General features: G+C 38.3%; 1 protein-coding gene across 1 annotated transcript in view; it reads left to right on the forward strand.

Annotated features, from left to right (window-relative positions):
• The window catches only part of ITGBL1 (integrin subunit beta like 1), a 206,342-nt gene that overhangs the window by 107,612 nt on the left and 77,239 nt on the right, over nt 1-21,491 (forward strand). The window contains exon 7 of the mRNA XM_008517306.2: nt 3,310-3,456. Coding sequence (XP_008515528.1) covers nt 3,310-3,456 — 147 coding nt within the window. The remainder of the gene's footprint in view (nt 1-3,309; nt 3,457-21,491) is intronic.

A 21,491-nucleotide genomic window follows, 5' to 3' on the forward strand; every position in this document is an offset into this window, starting at 1 on the left:
CTCAAATAAACAAATTAGATTAGGCAGTACCAATCCCAATACTGTTTTTCATCATATTAGACTAGAATTATTTAAACCTTTTCTCTCTTACTTTTACGTTTTCTTCTTCTATGCTCTCCATTGGCATATTTGATTTAGGTATTCTCACTTTTCCAAAACAGTGAAACCTTCTAAAAACATCCTACATGCCACTGTTTCGTCATTTAAACTGGTTGCCATCTGTTCACTGACTCTCTTGAATTTCCTTCATTGTGGATGGTTTTCTTAGGTCATTCATATTTTAATAACCCTTCTTTCCTTAGCTTGAATTTGTTCAATTGATGTTGACTTCTGATGGCAGAGTGTGGAAGACTTCTAAGTGGATCATTTGAGGAAGAGCAGTGGCCATCCTCAACTAGATAATATTCTCCCACTTTGATACCTTTCTGTTTAGAGGCAAAGCCTTTCATCCCACAGCCAATCACAGCAGTGACACTATCCCATCAATTCCTTCCAATGTGTAAGCAATCAACTGCAGCTGGGTTATTGAGGGGGCTTTGATTAGGTGAAGGCTGAGGCTGAGGCAGAAGCACAGGGAGTTAGGGATCATCACACATACAGCAAAAGTGAGGACACATTGCATATATTCTTCCCAGCTTTGCTTGGAGTTGGCGATGCCTGGAGGTGAAGCATATGTTTATAGGAGCCATCCTTAGGAAGGTTCATCATGCTATTAGACTAGATGCACGGGAATGCACGGGAAGTAGAGGTGCGGGTCCTTATAGGCCACGTTTCCCCTAGTGATTGTGGAAGAGCACAGAAATAGCAAAGGGATAGAAAAAGGAAGCTGCAATAATAGCATAACATTAGGAGGGAAAAGCATAGAGATTAAAAAATCTCTGTGAGGACAATAGATAAGAAATAATAAATAAGAAATAAGGGATAGAAAAAGGAAGCTGCAATAATAGCATAACATTAGGAGGGAAAAGCATAGAGATTAAAAAATCTCTGTGAGGACAATAGGTAAGAAAACAGAAAGTAGACGTGGGGGCATAAAGGGGAAAGACTTGCGAAGATTTCTTCTCTTTGGTCTGGAGCAGGGCAATGTTTTTCAAACTTCGTTAATGCATCCACAATTAATCTGACTTCTTTTGATATTAATGGGACCAGATTTTAACTCTGAAAATCTCTTATTAATAACATCTGACCATCCTCATGAATTTGTTTTATTCCACTACAAAGTTTTTTTAATGTCACCATGCGAACGAACCTCAGATAGAAAATGATGACTGCTCTTACACCTGTATTCCAACTCTAGAACTTGAGAACGTTCTCCCCTCAGTCACTGATGGGTCTCCCTCTGCACTGGCTCCTGCTCCATTCCCTATGCCTAGGGGTCGGGACCCTGGGTGTGTCACTGCCCAGGAATCCAAGGCCACTGCAGCAACAGATGGCATCCTCCTGGGTGGTTAGGGATTTCCTGGCATCCTTGTCTACTGGATGTTTTGTTCTCCCACAACTATTTTAAACTTTCAAGAGTAAAGCATTTTTCCTCTGTCAATCTACCTCTCTTTTTCAATGTTGTTGTTAGTGTCAGCTGGCCTTTCACAAATGGCAGTATGTTCTGTGCTTTGTCCAGTTTCCTTGTGGCAGTTCTCACTGTCCTTGAAATTAAACCTCTGTCTTCAAGAATTTCAAAGCCTCTGGTGCCTATAAGACAGCAGAATTGACTGTACTTTAAAATGTTAAAAACTTTTAAAATTGTGATTTATCTACGTATTTGCAATATTGCTCTGTTTGCAAATTTTGCTCTAATTACATGAGGGTTGAGAAGAAGGGTAGGAACTTTTTAAGCTGAGATAAATGGCAAAAAAGTCATGGAACCCAACAACCTCTGAAATATAATTGCTAATAAGTTAAACTATTATAGTAAAAATCTCATATTTAAATGGTATATTCACGTGTCATACATATTTATTGGCAGTCGCAATTTTGTTTTCCTTTAAAATGATGAGCTCTAAGTCAGAGTAGTAATGATGGCAGCAATTTGTGGTTCAGACTCTGCTACAATAGGTGCTTAGTCAGAGTACGTTGAATTGAATTTAGTGTTACGTGAGAGATTTAGATTCAATGATCCCTAATATCTCACCCCACTTTGACCTATCATTTTATGATTTGTTCCATGAAGAACCAGGTTAATAGAGGGTGAAAAGCTTCCTGATATGTGGATTGTCCAGTTCTTCAAACTTAAAAGATAGACATCTGCCCACAAACCTCGCAGAGTATTGATGAATCAGGCCAGTCTTCACTGAAGGCCAATTTCTATATTGTATGATATATATTAATATCAGATGCCAAAGACAAAATAGCGTGGATTTTCATCGATTAGCATTATACTTGATTTAGTTAAAGAAAGTGTAATTCCACTTCCTTTAAAATTCTTCATGCATTTTTGCAGCAATTATAGCAATCCACTTTATTCTGCATCTGTAGTAACGGAGTATGTGAATGTTTATTAGGAATTAGGAAAAGCTCAGCAAAGTTTTGTTTCCTTTCTATGCCTACTTGGTTACGTGTGTGAGCTCAAATGAATATAAATAATAATAACTCACTTTTGTATAGCGTTTTAACATCTGTTATGTACTTCCTGATAAATGTGGATAGATAATACTCTATAGGTAGCAGGATCAGGATTTGAACCCACTTCTTGGACTGATAGCGTCGACTGTTTTTTGCTATACCAAACCACTACTCATCACAGTTCTTTACAGGCTCTGTGTCCACGTAAAGAAATTTCATATCTTTCCTGACCTCTTTTGTGTATACTAAATTGGTCTTCAAGGCTTCGGAACTCCACACAGGTTACTGGTTTTAGGCTAAGAGTCTCCAGGCTAAGCTTGAGGTGTATAGTATAAAGGTAATGAAAATGAAGTGTTGGGGACTCCAGAAGATAAGACCCCGTTTCCACAACAAATTGTTTTCCATTTCCTATGGCTCTCCTCCACATGAATTAATTGCCAAATCCATCAAATACTCCTTTTAGGCCCCAGCAGACCAATACAACCACAAGCACCTGGATTTTGATAGATTCAAGTTCATAGCCCTGTGACCCTGTTTATCTTTTCTGGAGTGGTTGTTTTTTTCACACCTCATGATTAATTAATGTAAATCAGGTATTTAAGAACTTGAGAAAAATATGCCTTTGCCTTAATATTTTATATTGTGTTAATTAAGCTCCTGACTCATCTGTGACATTCACTGTTGAAATGAAAACTAATTCTGACTTCTTTATATATTTTTTCATATTTTTTTGCGACTCTCATTGTGAAGGTCATGGGCAGTGTAACTGTGGAAGATGTGACTGCAAAGTAGGCTGGTATGGGAAGAAGTGTGAGCACCCGAACTCCTGCCCGCTGTCGGCTGAGGAGAGCATCAAGAAGTGCCAAGGGAGTTCCGATCTGCCCTGCTCTGGAAGGGGTAAGCGAGGGCTCTCACGCTGTGCCGCCACCTCCTAATCCTGTGAGTCGAATGAATTCAACTCACATGTATCTTGTTTAAAAGATGGCTGAGACCCCTGACTGAGGCAAGATTAGTCCTTTCAGAACTAATGCATCCAATTTTCATAAGTGAAAGTATATGGAGAAATATAATATATCCATCTCCCTCTCTGTCTCACACATACTCACACTCACACACACTCATATACTCACACTCACTCTCTCAGCCCACGTTAGTTTTGAGGTCTGTTCAATTTCAGCTCAGTTCAATTCAGTTCAATGCTACATCAAAAAGAAAAACCAGGGGCCGGCCCTGTGGCCGAGTGGTTAAGTTCTCATGCTCCGCTTCAGCGGCCCAGGATTTGGCTGGTTCGGATCCTGGGCACGAACATGGCACCACTCATCAGGCCACGCTGAGGCAGAGTCCCACAAAGCACAACCAGAGGCACTCACAACTAGAATATATAACTATGTACTTGGGTCTGTGGGGAGAAAAAGAAGAGAAAAAAAAAAAAGAACGTTGGCAACAGATGTTAGCTCAGGTGCCAATCTGAAAAAAAAAAAAAAAAGAAAGAAAAACCAGTTGGGATATTTGCTCAAAGCTTTCTGAATGAGACCACCTAATTGTCCACTGACATTTCTGAAACTCAATAACATTGTATTGAGGATTGTTGGCTTTTGAAAAAGCAGGGTGTAAACAGATAGCTCTGAATAAGCTTTTGCTGTTTTGGAAGGCATGTAGCCTGAGCTACCAGATCAGTACAAATTGGAGGGGAAGGAAAAATTCATCTCGAGGAAAGCTGGTTCCATTCTTTTTGATTTATCAAAATAAGAAATACAATTTCACTTCTCACATGAAAATGGCAAGGTTAATATGAAATATGCTTTTGGAGGAACTGGTAATTGAAGTTATTATAGATTTTTATCTATTTATTTTTTGGTGAGGAAGATTGGCCCTGAGCTAACATCTGTGCCAATGATCCCCTATTTTGTATGTGGGATACCAGCACAGCATGGCTTCATTAGCAGTATGTATAGGTCTCCACCCAGGATCCAAACCTGTGAACCCCAGGCTGCCAAAGTGGAGCGTGCAAACTTAACCACTATGCCACCGGGTCAGCCCAAAGTTATTACAGATTTTGTTTATGAAAGATTAAAAGGAGAAAGACTTCTTTTCCCTGAATGTTAGATCAGAAATTTAATTTTATGTTGAAGTTTTCTTTTTGAAAATCAGATTTTTGAGATATAATTCAAATACCATAAAATTTACTCTTTTAAAGTGTACAACTTAGTGGTTTTTAGTATAGTCACAGAATTACCCAGCCGTCACCACTCTCATTCCAGAACATTTTCATCACCACAAAAAGAAACCCTGCACCCTTACCAGTCACACCCTATTGTCCTCTCCCCTTCAACCCCTAAAAACCCTCAGTCTACTTCCTGTCCCTATGAATTTGCCTAATCTGGATATTTCATATAAATGGAATCATAAAATATGTGGCCTTTTTGTTTCTGGCTTTTTTCACTTAGCATAATGTTTTCAAGGTTATCCATGTCACGGCATGTACTTCATTCCTTTTTATGGCTGGATAATGTTCATTTCTATGGATATATCACATTTACTTATTTGTTAATGGACATTGGGGTTGTTTGTACTTTTGGCCATCAGGAATAATGTCCTATGAACATTCATGTATATGTTTTTGTGTGGATTTGTGTCTTAATTTCTCTTGGGTATATACCTATAAGTGAAATTGCTGGGTCATGTGGTATCTCTATGTTTAACTTTTTGAGGTACTGCAAAACTGTCTTTAAAGTGGCTACATTTTACATTCCCACCAGCAGAGTACAAGGCTTCCAGTTTTCTCACATCCTTGCCATTATTTATCTTTTATCTTTTTGAATACTTCTAATTTTCCTTATGTAGAAAACTCGCAAGTCTCCAAGATTATTTGTACCGTGGATCTTTTCCCGTACTCTGATGTTTATCCCTAATGATTATAAGTAGGAACATAGGATATGGGTAGAAGGATTTTTTATCTCAGAAGCATTTCTGACTTGCTCCATCTTTCACCAATAACCCCAGACAGGAGTAACTGTTCTACCTGCATGAATAAAATATTGTCATTATAGTGCTTGAGTAAGCCTGTCGTGCTTTTAAAGTAACATGATTAAAAATTAGTATCCCTCAGACTGCTGTTATTCATTCACTCATTCATTTATTGTTAAAAATAACAAATTATAGCATGGGAAATTTAAAAAGCATAGAAAATATCTCCAAAACATAGAAAATCACTCTTAGTATATATATTTACCAGTGGTTATTCATTTGTCTCTAAATTTTTTAATATAGTGTTCGTGCAAGAAAATTATTACAGACTTTATATATCAATCTTTAATAAACTCCAAGTACATATGTCTCATCTTTCTAGAGATTCACTAATGTGTTTAGCTACCATTTTTAAGCAATAGAGTATATTTAAAATTTATTTTATTAGAGGTGTTGAATATGTGTATAGAATTATAATTTTTTTATTTTTTATAATTCATTTAAGCCTTTGAAATACTTTACAGATAAATAATAAGCTTCTCTAGTTTCCTCGCAGGGAAATGGAGGTATTGATGAGTGAAGTGATTTCCCAGGGAACCATAGCAAATAGAAGGATTTTGAGAATGAAGGCCAAGGATTTGTGAGAGCCAGGCCAGCGCTTGAACCAGTGATCAGAGACCGTTCCTTTCTCATAGTGCTACTTCTGCAAACTCATTGCCACTGGATGTTTTAAAGCAAATGGCCAATAGGAAACTTTTAAAGGATTATTTTTGCAGTTTATGAATGAGAGCAGCAGCTGTGGTTACGGGAGTGAAGAAAACAATTATAAGGCCCATTGGTTCTCAAGCCCAGAGCCCCATCAGCTCACCAGCTGGGGCCAAAAAAAGATTCTCCTGGTAGAATATACTGAGGCTCCTCAGTAGAGTCCACCTCAAGGCCAGGTGAAGGCATTTTTCCACCGGAAATTAAATCTAAATTACCTGCTTCCACTGATGATGACTGAGTGTGATCACTGTGTCTTGAAAGCAGGGGAATAATTTAGGTGATTTCTTAAATTCCCTATTGATCCTGTGATTCCTTAATTTCTATTCCTTATTGTCTATAAATATATTTTCATTTCATTATATGACTCTCATATAGTCAATATGGGTATACAGTTATTCATCCTAATTTCTGCTCCCACGAGGGGATGGGGGACAACTTTTCCTACTGTCATACCAATGGTCTGCTCAAAAGCTTACAATGGCTTTTAATGGGCTACACATTAGTTTTAAACTCTTGTTGACTTAAAAATACATTATTATTATTATTATTGGGGTTCTCCTCCTGAGTATGTGTCTGGCTTTGGCCAAAAACTAAGCAAAAGTGATGAGTTTCTCTTTGCAGCAGGAGCTTTAGAGGCAGGCAGAGGCTTGCTATCTCTTTCCCCTGGCCTGGGGATTTGCAGTGTTGGAGATGAGCCCTTAGCCTGGGTTTTTGAATGTGGATGGTTAGCAGAAACTTCTGCTGACCCACCAAGGATCTCTAACACGACTGAGAAATAAACCTATGTTGTTTCAAGCAGCTGAGATAATAGGACTCCTGACTCATACTCTCTTCCGCATACAAAATTTAGGGAACGCAGTCAAACCAGAACAAACAAACCAGAACACACCACAAAAATCACACAAACTCAAAGAGAGAAGCAAAAAAAGCAGTTGAGGTTTATAACTATATGTATATCTTATCAGTATCAATAACTGAATCAAAATAAATATAAACAAGGATATATTTTACAAATGATGTATTTATGCTATTCTATCGACCGTGTTTATGTGCACTTCAACAGGTAAAATGCCAAGAACATTGAATCCATTATCTTTTTTGATATCCCCCAGACACAACGAGGTAGGAAGAAGCATAATTATTCTTCTTTTTACAAAAAAAGAAATTGGAAATTTGGACAATTTGCCATCTTACATAGTAAGTGATAGAGATGAAAGTTTTTTTTTGTCTGTTTGTTTTTTGAGGAAGATTAGCCCTGAGCTAACATCTGCCACCAATCCTCCTCTTTTTGCTGAGGAAGACTGGCCCTAAGCTAACATCTGTGCCCATCTTCCTCTACTTTGTGTGTGGGACACCTGCCAAAGCATGGCTTGACAAACAGTGTGTAGGTCAACAGCCAGGATCCAAACTGGCGTACCCTGGGCCACCAAAGCAGAACATGCAAACTTAACTGCTGTGCCACAGGGCTGGCCCCTGTTGGTTTTGTTTTATCAGGAAGATTAGCCCTGAGCTAACATCTGCCGCCAATCCTCCTCTTTTTGCTGAGGAAGACTGGCCCTGAGCTAACATCGGTCCCCATCTTCCTCTACTTTATATGTGGGACGCCTGCCACAGCATGGCTTGATAAGCAGTGCATAGGTCCATGCCTGGGATCTGAACCAGCAAAGCCCGGGCCACTGAAGTAGAGTGCGTGGACTTAACTGCCGCACCAGTGGGTCAGCCCCAGAGATACAAGTTTTAATACAAAATTTTAATACAGCCCCTCAGGCTCCAGAACGGTCATTTTAGATAGTTTACTGGTTCTTTTCACATGCCAATTTGCTGAAAATATGTAATGAATTTATTTCCTTGTTCCAAATATTATGCAAAATCGTTGATATGGCTGCATAGTATTCCATAATAGAATTTAAGCAGTCCTCTTTTATTAGACATCTGAATTGTCTCCTATTTTATTCAAGTTTTAAATATCATAGTTCACATTCTTGTAGCAGAAAATTTGCAAATCCTTAGTATTAATTCTTATATGTGGAATGCATAGATCTAAATGAATAAAAAATATATTAAAGCTTTTCAATAAAAAAGTTGCCCAAACAATTCATATTCTCTAGAAAAATTGTCCTACTATATCCTTCTTCAGGAGCATAACAAGGGTTCCCCTCACCCAGCAATGGTGGGAATTTAGATTTAATAGTCAGTTAGCTCTTCTCCATATATTTTGCTCTTAGTGTTAGAAACTTTTACCATTCATCAAACTCCTTTCATTGACTTCTGTAATCATCAAAACAAATGATTTATCTGCAGGGGTTATTATTCAGAGGCTTGTGTTTGCAGTATTTGCCTTCTTTGATCATCATTTGTCCTTGTGTCTAAGTCATCTTTTTGTTTGGTAGTGCAATCCCATGTGCCTCTGTTACCTGTCCTCTGTGCCCTTTGGTTTTCTTTTGTCAGACTTGTTCTAAGAGGTATTGCATATATTTTAGCATTTAAACACACATAATCATATACCCTCACAAGGGAAGGTGTGAAGTGGAGAAAGAATGATAAATTGAGGCTAATTATTTCATATTGTAGCTTCTAGAAAGTAGAAACCATGTCCTCATCTTTATCAATTAGTATGTTTTAACTAATGAATTAAGCGAGTTGGTTCAATTCCCTTACCTAGGAAAGAACATACTTTCAAAGAATAATAGCCTGCCAAATTCTCACCATCTGGAGATTTTTCAACTTAAGCCATAATTTCTCTCTCTCTTTTACTGGCAAAGCACATCTTTAAATTTTCTTGCTTTTATTTATCAGAGAAGTTTTCCATGAGGCATGTATTTTTTTAACCTATGTATTTTTCACTCTGTGATTTTTTGAAAACTGAATCATTATTTTTCTTATTCACGTATACAGAGATGTTATTGTTTGGAACAGAGAAAAAGTTAAAAAGAAATTGGAAGTCCTCCAAACATTTTTTTTTTTTATTTTTTAAGGGGATTTTCTTTTTATTTTTATCTGAAACTTTTTTTACAGCTTTATTGAGGTATAAATTGATATAGAAAAGCGCTGCGTATATTTAATGTACATGCTTTGATGAGTTTGGACATATGCATGCATCCTTGATGCTATCACCACAATCAAGGTAATAAATATGTCTGTTACCTCCAAAAATGTCCTTGTTTCCCTTTGCTTTTTTTTTCTTCAGGATTGGCACCTGAGCTAACATCTGTTGCCAATCTTCTTTTTTTTCTTCTTCTTCACCCCAAAGACCCCCAGTCTATAGTTGTATATTCTAGTTGTAGGGCCTTCTGGTTGTGCTATGTGGGACACCGCCTCAGCTTGGCGTGATGAGCAGTGCCATGTCCACATTCGGGATCCGAACCAGTGAAACCCTGGGCCGTCAAAGTGGAGAGCGTGAACTTAACCACTCGGCTGTGGGTCCAGCCCCACCGCCTTTGCTTTTTTATGTGTGTGTGTTAAGAATGTTTAACATGAGGAGTATATAAAATAGTCAAACTTATAGAAGCAGAAAATAGAGTAGTGATTGCAAGGGTCTGGGGGAGGGGAAAATGGGGAGTTGTTATTCAATGATTGTAAAGTTACAGTTAGACAAGATGGAGAAGTTCTAGAGATCTGCCGTACAACATAGTGCCTCTAGTTAACAAGACGGTATTGTGGACTTAAAATTTTAAGAGTAGACCTCCAGACATTTTAAATTAAGCACCACACCACCTATTGTGATTTTGATTATATTTAAAATTCTCAGTGGCCTAATTAAATATCTTATTGTAAGTTAACTGCAGTGGGAAATGCACAGTTTTCAAGAGACAAAGGAACCCAGTGTGTTCTTCCAGCAGTATTTCTAGGCAGCAAATGGATTCAGACTTACTCTACTCTGAGTGTCCAGATTGGTTGATCCGCTCTATCTGCCTGCGCTCGAGGACCCTGGAGTAGTCGTCCTCTAAATTACGGCATTTCAAACATACTTGTTAAGGACCACAGCTAAAGAAGGTGAAGAAATGACCCTGTAAAGTTAACTTCTTTACTCTTCATTATCTAGGAGGAATGGTCCCACTTTTAGTGATGCACCAAATGGAGAAAACATCAGTGAATTAGAAAATCAAGCCCGAAACAAAAGTCTTTACTTTTTCATATTATAGACGTTAAACGATGAGAAATTGGTCTGTGGATCCCTAGGCAGTCTTCCATGGATCTCTGAACACACGTTGAGCTTACAGTGCTCTCTATTATGGCTTTTTTATGTTCTAACATCATGGAATGACCAGAATAGTACTATGGTATCGAGGAAGAGAAAAGCCTGTTTATTATTTGCTTTCTTTGTACTCAGAAAAACTTATTAGACTGTCTTAAACTTTATATGCCTCCTGTATTTCACAAAACTTTAGGAATGTAAATATTGTTTATTATAACTTTATTAAAGATGGTACCAAGACAAAAAGACTGATATCCAGGGGGAACTAAATATGGTGCCTCCAGCATCCTTTCTCCATGTCCTCATGATGTGCTGGGACCTCTGGGTGTTGGGACATTTTCTATCCTCATGAGGAGGCCAATGGTGCAGGTGCCCAGAGCTGGTGGTTTACTGGAAGGTTCTGATTAATCCGGTATTGAATCTCTCATTCATTTGAAGAAGCAGCATTTACTAAACTAAAGGCATGATTTGCATATATTGAAGAGAATTGCTAAAAAGAATGGAAAGAGCCAAGTTAAATAGAAAAGAAGGTCTCCTACAAGGTGATTATTCAGGACCCCCCTTTCCAGTGGGTAAATAGTTACCTACGTTCCTTATTTCTCCTTCTTTATTTTATCTTGCCTCTCTTCTTGTCATTTTTATATTCAACAGAACAGAGAGGAGAAGAAGAAATTCATAAGCTGAACTTAATAGTTTTGGTTATCTTTTTAAAAGATGCTAGAAAATATTTCAGTGAAAAATAATAAAGAGAGTACTTTTGGAATTGCCTAAGGTTTTTCTAATCCATATCCCAGAAAACTGTATCACTCTCAAGATAGAGTGAGTATTTTTTTGTGTTCCTGTCAACTATCTTGTTTAAATGTTTTATCTATGGCAACAGAACATTTTGTGCCAAAGATAGGCATCAATCCAAATAAACAAACAATTTTTATTATATTTTGCATAATTTTTATGTGGTAAGTTGAAAACCAGTGAAATTCTTTGGCTAAGAAAACTTCCTAGTAAAGGCTGCAACAAATATTGTCAAAATCTATTTGAAATGAAAATAGAAAATTGGACGTGAATTCAATCCCGATTTCTTCAAGTGAGCTTAAAATGAAATGTGTGACAACTAGGAAAATTTTGTTACTACAATTATATATTTATTTCTATTAAAACATTAAACACATAGGGAAGGATGTAGTGTGGGGCTCTGGCAGCTATTTACTTGATTTTATTCAATATAAACAAGTAAACCAAATATTTTTCATGGGAAACAATCTGGTCTGGCTATCAACCATAACCTTCACGGAACCATATGCTCTATAGACTTTCTTTCTAATAGCAAATCAATGAGACAGAATGTCGTCATTTTGTCCAGGCTTTAGGGTCATATAGCTGATCAGAATCCTATGATTCTCCTCTTGGATGCATAAGATGTTATTAAAAATTGATAGGGCTGGTCATTGTGCTATATTTGCATAGTGAATATGTTTGATATATAATCATGCTATAGCATAGAGCCAACTTAAGTATCATATTTTCATTAGTGATATTGTTTATCAAATTTAATCAGTCTAATATTTACTGACCAGCCTACCGTGTATCTCTATGCTAAGCCAGGGGCCAAGAAACTAGTACCAGGAGGTCCACATTCTGTTTTTATAAATGAACAAAAAGTTTTATTGGAACACAGCCATGCTCGTTTGTCTATACATGGCTGCTTTCTTGCCATAATGGGAGAGTTAAAAAGTTGCCACAGAGTGTATGGCACACAGAGCCTAATATTTGTACTATCTAGCCCTTTGCTGAAAAAGTTTGCTGACCCCTGTGCTAAGTATCTGTGATAAATGTGACAAATGTGGTGGGAGAAGGGATAGAATGTCTTAAGACTCAGAGGAGGAAGATACTATTTTCTAAATAAATTTGGGTGCAAATATGTCTTCTTGAAGTGAGTGAAACTAGAATTGAGTCTGCAGGAATGAGTATAAAAAAAGTGGATTCTAGATAGAGGGAACAATGTGGGAGACACATTAAGTTAACAGGGGAATAACTTGTGCCAGGAACAGGAAACAAATTCACTCGTGATGATGTAAAGAATAAGAAAGCGGTAGGAGACAGACTGGGGGCAAATGTCATCTTTCCCACCCCCTCCTCATGTTGTGATAGGTTTGAGACAGAAAAAGCAACTTCTTTGCAGAGCTCTTGTTCTCGTAATTGTCACATGAGGTTAATTGTTAATAAGAAGGACACACATTATAAGTACGGATTGTAAGTCCTCTAAAATGATGTCACAGAAATGCTGGTTAACCTTGCTTAGTGCCCACTCCATTGTCTCATTGCTAAAATGCCGAGTTCAATGTAACCAAAGTTACCAAGATCCAGATCTTTCCATGAACGAGACAAATATGTTAGCATCTTCTCATGTGCCTTTCTTCCTCCTTCCTGCACCTCACATCAGGTTTCCTTATCTACTGACAGAATATGAGAAGACAACCACAAATCTAAAGTGGCTTTTTTATTAAAAATCATTCATATTAGCAAGTAGTAAAATAACAACAGTTTAGCAGTCAGATTAGTATTTTGAGGGCCGCATTGTACTGGGTATGGACACATACGCCTATGTGTTTTAAACAGCAAAGGGACATCTTGCACAGCGAGGCGATCTCGTGGGTTACTGGTATAGTGGTATAGTGGGTTACTTAGTTGGGGTCTGCCATTCACTAGATGTGTGAGCCAGCAAGTCAAAGACTAAAATGGCAGCAAAACTCTAATGGTAACTTTGAACTTAGTTTCTTCAGGCTACTTCCCCTCTCCTTCACCTCTCTCTGCAGTTAGTGAACTTGACTCTGTTCTTGCTCACTTGGACCCCTAGATTTTATGTTTGCTCCCATGGTTCCGTTTCTTTCATTTCTGATTCACCTTCATAACAGACTTTATGTTTGATTTTGCATAGCTAACAAGATAGACGGAGAGCTGACTACTCCCCATGAGAATCAGGTGATTAGCCAAGCTGTTCTTCTAGACTCTGCTTTCTACCAAGTGTCTGTTTTGGGTACGGAGTAATATATTCTTCAGTTATGGCATCCTTTCATTTGGAATATAACTGTTAAGATGGATGAGAGTTTGGTTCTCCATAAATATTTATGTCTCATGTGATGACTTTTATTTGGATAAAGAAGGAAAGGCAGGATTCTTTGGCTTCTTATTTAAGTTTCTAAATAATTTTGGCCTCTTTGCTGCTCAAAATACCCATGCCATGTGGATGCTTGTAAATAGTACCAAATGGTCTGGCATAGTACAGTTGTGAGCCATTTAAGGTTTGAATGGTCCCAAGGATTAAACAACAAATATTTGAGGTCATATTGAAAAGTCCTTTACAAGGAGGTTAGATCCTTTGCCAGGATTTCTTCCTCTGGATTTCTTCCTCAGGCCTTGTATTACACAAGAGTTAACTGAAGGAGCTTAAAAGAAATGTAAAAAAGATGCAGCAGATATAGAGTATATGTTAACTGGAAGGGTCTCTCACACTGCTTCATTTGATTAATTTGCTGGAAGTCTGGGTGTGGTTAATATTACTACTGCGTTACAGTGCCAATGGTGAGACGGAATCACAGAACTTACACTCTTGAGTGTAGTTTATTGTAGTTATAAAAGAGGCGGTAGCAAAACCCGAGTGATATAATTCATGCTCGATTCTAGATGTACTCTTCTGGAAGATTCTACTACATAAAGAGAGAAATCCAGAAGGATTATCGGTAAGTGAGATCTTGGATGTGTTAGGAGACCTGAAGTCTTGTGGCTGCACAAGGGTGTGACGGGGCTGGTACCTGCTGACATTGTTCAACCCTCTTCCCAGATGTTACCTCCTCCCAGATGTGTGATCTCTGAGAGAACTATCGACAGGCATCCATTTCCTGTTTGCGTAGAGAGGCTCCCACATGCTGCCAAGTATTGCACTTTCTCGAGGTATCTATACCCATATCCTGTCAGTTGGTTTCCACTTTTGAGGGCATGTGCTTCTTTGGGGGCAAGAATTAAAAAGATGGCCGCTGGCCTATGACACCCTGACAGGGCAGATGTTCTCACGTCATTTATTGTTTGTGTGCTCCTGGAAAGTTTTTTTTAGCTTTATGGAACCTCAGTTTTATTATCTGTAAGAACAATATTATTATAACCATTCTGTTTCCTTTAAAATGTTGTTGTGAGGAATAATTAATATGAAATATATGAAATTCCCTTGTTAACTTTAAAAGTGATAGACAATTGTGAGGGATTACAAGGGTTTAAATGGATGGCATGGCAGATGAACTCAAGGACATAGAATTTAATAGAGAAAACAAGATCAGTATTCATTCATTCATTCAACATATATTTATTGGGATCCTACCATGTGCTTAGAACCAGTCTAGGTGCTGAGGATAGAATTCTAAATTAGGCAGCCAATGTCAGGGCTCTCACAGAGCTTCTAGTGAGTTTGGTCAGAGAAGTTAAATAAGAAAACAAATAGTTTCAGTTAATGCTAGGAGAAGGAAATGAAGATAATAGGATAGAGTGGCCAAGGTGGAGTTTGGAGAATTCTCCAAATAAGGTGGTCAGGGACGCTCTCTGAGGAGGCCTTGTTTGGCCAGATCTGAGTATTGAAAGGGGGCCAAATTAGAACTGATGGAAGATGGTTAGAAAACAGAGAAAACAAAAAGGTTTATACAAAATTTTAGGCTCAAGTGATGAAGGTTTCTCGGAAGAGATCAAAGTCAGGTGGGCTTTGTCCTCAGAGAGTCCACAGAGGACACTTAGAGTTTGTTGAAGAAGTATTTTCAAAATACCAAAGCCAAGCTCCCGCCTGGCTTAATTTGTCTGTGATATGGTCTGGGCATCAGGGATTTCAAAAGCTCTCTGGTGATTCTGCTATGTAATTACCTTACGAGTCACTGCTCTGCAGAGTTGTATAGGGGGCTGGTCCTGCGGCAAAAGGATGGACGCTTTCGTTTTTGCCCTACTTCCCACAGAGCAAACAGGGCTTCAGGGAGTGCTTAAGAGTTGCAGAGAAATGACTGTTGTGTGGGGTATTTTTGCGATGCTCTGTGGAATAGGTGGGAAAGCAATGACGTGGGGTAGGGAAGTACGGGGATCTGCTCTTGGAGAAGCGGGGAAGATAATTTCCAAAAGAGAAAATCGCATCAGGAAGCACAGAAGTATGAAAGATTACGGTATGTTTGTTCAGGGAATTGCTGCATCCCGGTTTTTACAAAAATGTCCTTCCATGGTCCTTGGTCGCTCCAAACCCTTAGACCTGCCTTCAGCCTTCGTGGATTGTTTTCTGAGAACTATCCTGTGATGTGTTTCCTCAGCCAGAGTGATTTATATTGTAATGAGGGATTCTGGGGACTCCATATCCGGGGATTCTTAACCTGGAATTCATGCAAATCTGGAGTTTATGGTTGGGTATCAGGGCAATGAGAACTTCTTAAAATAGCACAAATATATTGTATGTACCTTTTAATGTTTTTATGAAGAGAGGTCCAGAGCTTCTTTTACTACATTCTAAAAGGGCTTCATAATACCAGTAGAAGGTGGCAGTGATTTAGAAACCGCTGCATGAAACCAAAACAAACGCTTTTTTTTTAAGATAGGCCCTGAGCTAACATCTGTTGCCAATCTTCCTCTTTTTTTTTTAATTCTTCTCCCCAAAGCCCCCCAGTACATAGCTGTATGTTTTAGTTGTAGGTCCTTCTAGTTGAGCTATGTGGGACACCGCCTCAGCACGGCCTGATGAGTGGTGCTAGGTCCACGCCCAGGATCTGAACCGGTGAAATCCTAGGCCGCCGAAGCCGAGCTTGAGAACTTAACCACTCAGCCACGGGGCTGGCCCCAAAACAAACACTTTTAGAGAGATGTCACAGCAGATTATTAAGGAACATATTTGAGCTAGATGTGCCTTAACTATACATTGTATAGTTTAAAAATTAATTTAGTAAATTATCAAAATAGTAATCAAATACAGAAATACTTTGTGATGTCTAGTTGTATACATAACTTATCATTTGGCTTTTTTAAAATTTTTATTTATTTATTCTTTTAAAGATTTTATTTTTACTTTTTCTCCCAAAGCCCCCCGGTACATAGTTGTATATTCTAGTTGTGGGTCCTTCTAGTTGTGGCATTGGGATGCCACCTCAGCATGGCCTGATGAGTGGTGCCATGTCTGCGCCCAGGATTCAAACCAGTGAAACCCTGGGCCACCGAAGCGGAGCGCACGAACTTAACCACTTGGCCACGGGGCCAGCCCCTGGCTTCTTTTTTTTTTTTTTTAAATGTGTTCACAAGATTCAAACTTGGAGTGAAAAGAGGGACCAAACCCAAGACCATTTTATTCTAAGTCATGAGATTTTTGTCACTGAAGTTTCTTATTAGGATAATTAGAAACACAGGCGAAATTTCAAGTAGAGAAAAAATTACATTTCTGTTTTTCTCTCAGAACAGAATGACATTTCTTCTATAATGCTTGAGGTTTTAGTCTTTACTCGTGAGAGGTGTCCATTCTGATTAATAAATGTTGAAGTACTGGATGCTCATCGGAGTACAACCTGGCATTCTAGAAATAACACGAGAGTAAGAACAAGAACAGAAGGAAATTTAATTTGTATGCTAATCAAGTTTTATTTGGAATTGTTTTAAGGATACCCATATCGTTATGTAAAAATAGTCTTTTATTAGCAAATATAAAAATTTGATAGAGTGGGCATTTTGCAATTCCTGCATGGCTCCAAACTAAGATTTAGCCAGTCTGTAAACTTATTTCCAGTAAACATTCAGCCATATTATTATGTTTTAACTGTGACTAGTTAATGTCCATATGAGTCTTGGAAATGCGTGGTAGAGGGCAAGATCATCAAAGAAAATTTCAAGCAGTGTGACAGAGCACATGACCTGAGGAAATAGTAGAGCAGATAGATGAACAGGTCATAAGGCAGCAATAACTGGTGCTTATTAATATTGAATGATCCAGGGCCTGCCTCCTGGGCTTATAACTGTTCATCATAAAGCCATTCCTGTAATTCACTTATTTATTCAATACAACCAACTACATTGGCAATATAAAATAACAAAGAGGATCTTCCTAATATTTACTTAAATGGCATTAAACCTCTCTGATGTTGCTAATAGCTTCTGGTTGAATCCAAGGGCTTTATTTCTATGCTATAAACTGGCTACACTAAGGAAAATAATGTTTAATAAGAATATTTGCTATTTTTTGTTTAATGTAGGCGATAATACGGAACGTGTTCAAGAGACCATGGTTGATGCTTACTATAGATCAAAGATTCTCGGTAACAAAAAGGTGTAACATTACTGCTACCAGATCACATTTAAGGGCAATCCCCAGTTTGGGGCATATTAAGAGTTGTGTGGTTTTTCTGCCCTGGTCCTGAAGTCTAGCTTTCTTGATTATGATTTTAATACCTTTCTCATTAATTATAGTGCTGAAGATATAACAAAATTGGCATCTATTTCAGTTGAGTCTTTTGGATACAAATGGCAGAATCATAGTTCAACGAAAAACAAACAAATGAGTTATGCACTTGTATAACCAGGAAGGACAGGGGTAAAGATGACCTTTAGGATGAATGGAAAAAGGACTCAGACAACCTCACATCAGTCTCTCTCACTTTTTTCCTCTCTCTCTATTGCACATGTACACACCTGTGAGCACACTTCTCCACACTTAACTATCCCAGCACACACATTTCTGCTTCTGTCAGAAGTTTGGTCTTAATCTTGCCTACCGCAGATGGATTTTTCTCCATGCAGGAAGGCCACAGATTTTAGCATCACCTCAGGTTATAGTTTTACTGTGCCCTGACCCAGGAAGGTGAGAGACCCTTCCCTGACAGTTCAAGGGAGAAAAAGAAGTCTCAGGAAAAATCTCTGACTGGCCTCGCTTGTAGCCATGATCAATTTTGAACCAATCCCTGTGTCCAAACAGAGGAATGATGAAGTATTAAACTTGGCCCACCTGGGAGGCCATGCTGGGGTGGTGCAATATAAGATTTTAAGACTTCAAAGAGCCCTTCTGAGCAGACACAATAGTTTTTACAGCTACAACTGTATTCCAGGTTGGTATTGATCTTGAAAATCTTTGATTACATGTAGAGTCTTCTTGGTGTAGCAAGGATGATATATAGCATATTTTCAGATTCGTAACCAAATGATAGTACCACAAGCCAAGGCAATTCATTAATAATTATGGTAGGCAGAATAAAGGCCCCCAAAGACATTCGTGTGCTGATTCCCGAAACCGGTGAATATGCTAGATTACATGACAAAGGGAAAAAAATTGCACATGAAATTAGTGTTGCTAATCCAGAGATTATAGTGGATTATCTGAGTGGGTCCAATATAATCACCGCGGTCCTTACAAGTGGAAAAGGAGACAGAAGAGGAGGAAGAATCAGAGTGATTCAGCAGGAGAAGGACCTTAACCTTTTGTTGCTGATTTTGAAGGTGGAGGAATGGGACCAAGAGCCAAGGAATGTGGTTGGCCTCTAGAAACCTGAAAAGGCAAGGGACTGTTCGCCCCTAGAGCCCCCAGAAGAGAGGCAGTCCTGCCGACATCTTCCTTTGAGCCTAATGAAACCCATTTAGACTTCTGATCTTCAGAACTGTAAGGTGATAAATTTGTCTTGTTTTTAGCCACAAAGTTTGTGGTAATCTGTTATAGCAGCAATAGAAAACAACGATCTATGAAAATATTCTTTGGCGTGGTTGCTAGAATATACATCAGAATCTTTTTCTGAGTAAATTATGTATTCCTGTGAATTATTTTAGGCTTTTTACAGATTCTGAAAAAGAATAATGTTAAAAGGTTTTTTTCTTTTACTGCTAGTATTTCATTTACTGGCTATAAACATAAAAAGGTTAGCTAAGGTATAATTTCCTTGTTGATAATTTCCTCTTGCATTATTTTAAAATAATAGAAACTGCTTTTAAACACAAATTTGTATCCTACTTTTTGCACTTTTATGGGATCTTACAATTTATTCCATGTTGCAATATAGTCTGGATACATTGTTTTTAATGGCTGTGTACTGTATGAAGGTATTTTGACCAAGCATAATATGCATCTTTATTCCACCATTTAATCCATTATTCTACTTAAATGGCCCATGAACACAATTATAAGATTTTAATTTATGGTCTGAATTTCTTTCCCATTTCTACATTGTAATTCTGGGTAGATATCAGTATCTAGAGTAAATAAGTAGACCCACGTTTTGCAGGGCCTACATTTTAGGAGTCTTTTTCAGTAAAATGAAATCAAAATTACAAGTACAGAATTAGTTGAGCTGAGTATTTATTTAGGATGAAAAAGGAAATCAACATACTTATTTTAAAGTAGCCATATACCAGAAACATCAGAAAATCCAGAATAGGACACAATTATAATTTTATGCCTCTGTTGTAAATGGCTCTGTGTACTTCAAAACTTGTTTCTCCTCAACTTCCCAAATGTGCGCTGGGCACTGTAGAATGCATTCAATATTATGACTTGATCTCTGGTGTTACCTTGTCATGACCCAGTACTTACTTTAGGAGCATTCCTAGAAGCCATTCCTATGCCGTGAAAAGCCATGGAAGCGATTATACCCCGCTAATCCCAAAGTAAATGTGTCCTTGATTCACCTTCCCTCTGGCTGAATCCCCAAAGTGACTGGAGCCATTCCAGTGATGAAGGGAAGTGTGGCTGAGCGGAGGCTGGCATGGAAAGAGAAAGCAGTCTTAATCAATGCAGTTAAAATTTCTTATTTTGGGAAATTTTCAAAAATATATGTCACCTATTGCCAGGGTCCACCACAGCACTGTGGAAGGGACCCCCACAAGTAAAGAAATCTAAGGATTAATTGCCATTAGCTTCTTGGTCAGTGTGCCTCTGACTCTGATGGTTGACAGTTGAAGAACTAACTGCACTAGGGGCTGTACCCAAAGTAAGAACAGCTTTTCTACCTCCTATCATTGACTTTCTATGCTCTCCTCTCCAAAAGAGTAATAAGCAAATCATTTGCAAAAGTGGAACACTTGCTATGGCTTCAGCCCTTCTTTATATCACTATAAAAGGTGAAGTCCATCTGTAACGATTTATGATGCTCCCACAAGGGCCTGCTGACACCCTTGTGGCCTGGCAGCTGTCTGTTTCATGATGTTAATATCATAAAATTATTCTGAACTATTGAAAGGAAAGTATCTGTTTAGATGGATAGTTTTGTACATGTGGATGCTGCCAGCCCAGGCATCCTTCCAATCCCTAGGCATGTGTGGAATTAGAAATATTTGTCACGTTATCAGCTTCCAAATACATTTTTTAAAAATCTAGAAGTGTATAGCCTGGGGCCTCAGTGTTTCTATTTTCATTTATTTGTCATATAGAATGTCACTTCTTACCTGAACCCTTTGCAGATGTCAAGCTCTTCCAGCAAAATGTAATCATGACCTTGAGTCTTAGTTTCACAACCCATAAAAAGCTAGATTTTTGGTGATAGGAATTCAGACTTAGAGCCCTCCTGGCTATTTTTTTCCCACTTAAAAAGAGATAAGAAAGCTGATCCACCCTAGATTGATGTTAAGCCTAAAATGAGCTTTGCATACTCATTGAAAAGTGTTCCCGCACTCCAGAGACTTTATTACACCTTTTAAAATGCTCTTGTCCATCTCTTCACAAGAGTTTGGAGACAGAAGATTTCCAGAGTCTTAATGCATTGATATGAAGACAATACAAAAAGAAAGCTTTTCAAAACTTTTTTACTCTCTATGACTTCTCTTGGGGAAAAAGCAGAACTTTATCTTAGTCAGAAGGGAATAAGACTGTTGGCAATGACAAATTAAGGCTTGAGGGGATAATTGAAATAAGGAAGTGGAACAGTTTGGCGGATTATCCCCAAAGCCTGGATCAGACAGGGAAATAAACCAGAGGCAGCACAGACTTGAGTGAAGATATGCACCCTCAGGTCAAGGGCCTGGACAGGCTGGG

The sequence above is a fragment of the Equus przewalskii genome, chromosome 16, assembly GCF_037783145.1.
Source record: "Equus przewalskii isolate Varuska chromosome 16, EquPr2, whole genome shotgun sequence".
In the NCBI taxonomy this organism is placed as follows: Eukaryota; Metazoa; Chordata; class Mammalia; order Perissodactyla; family Equidae; genus Equus; species Equus przewalskii.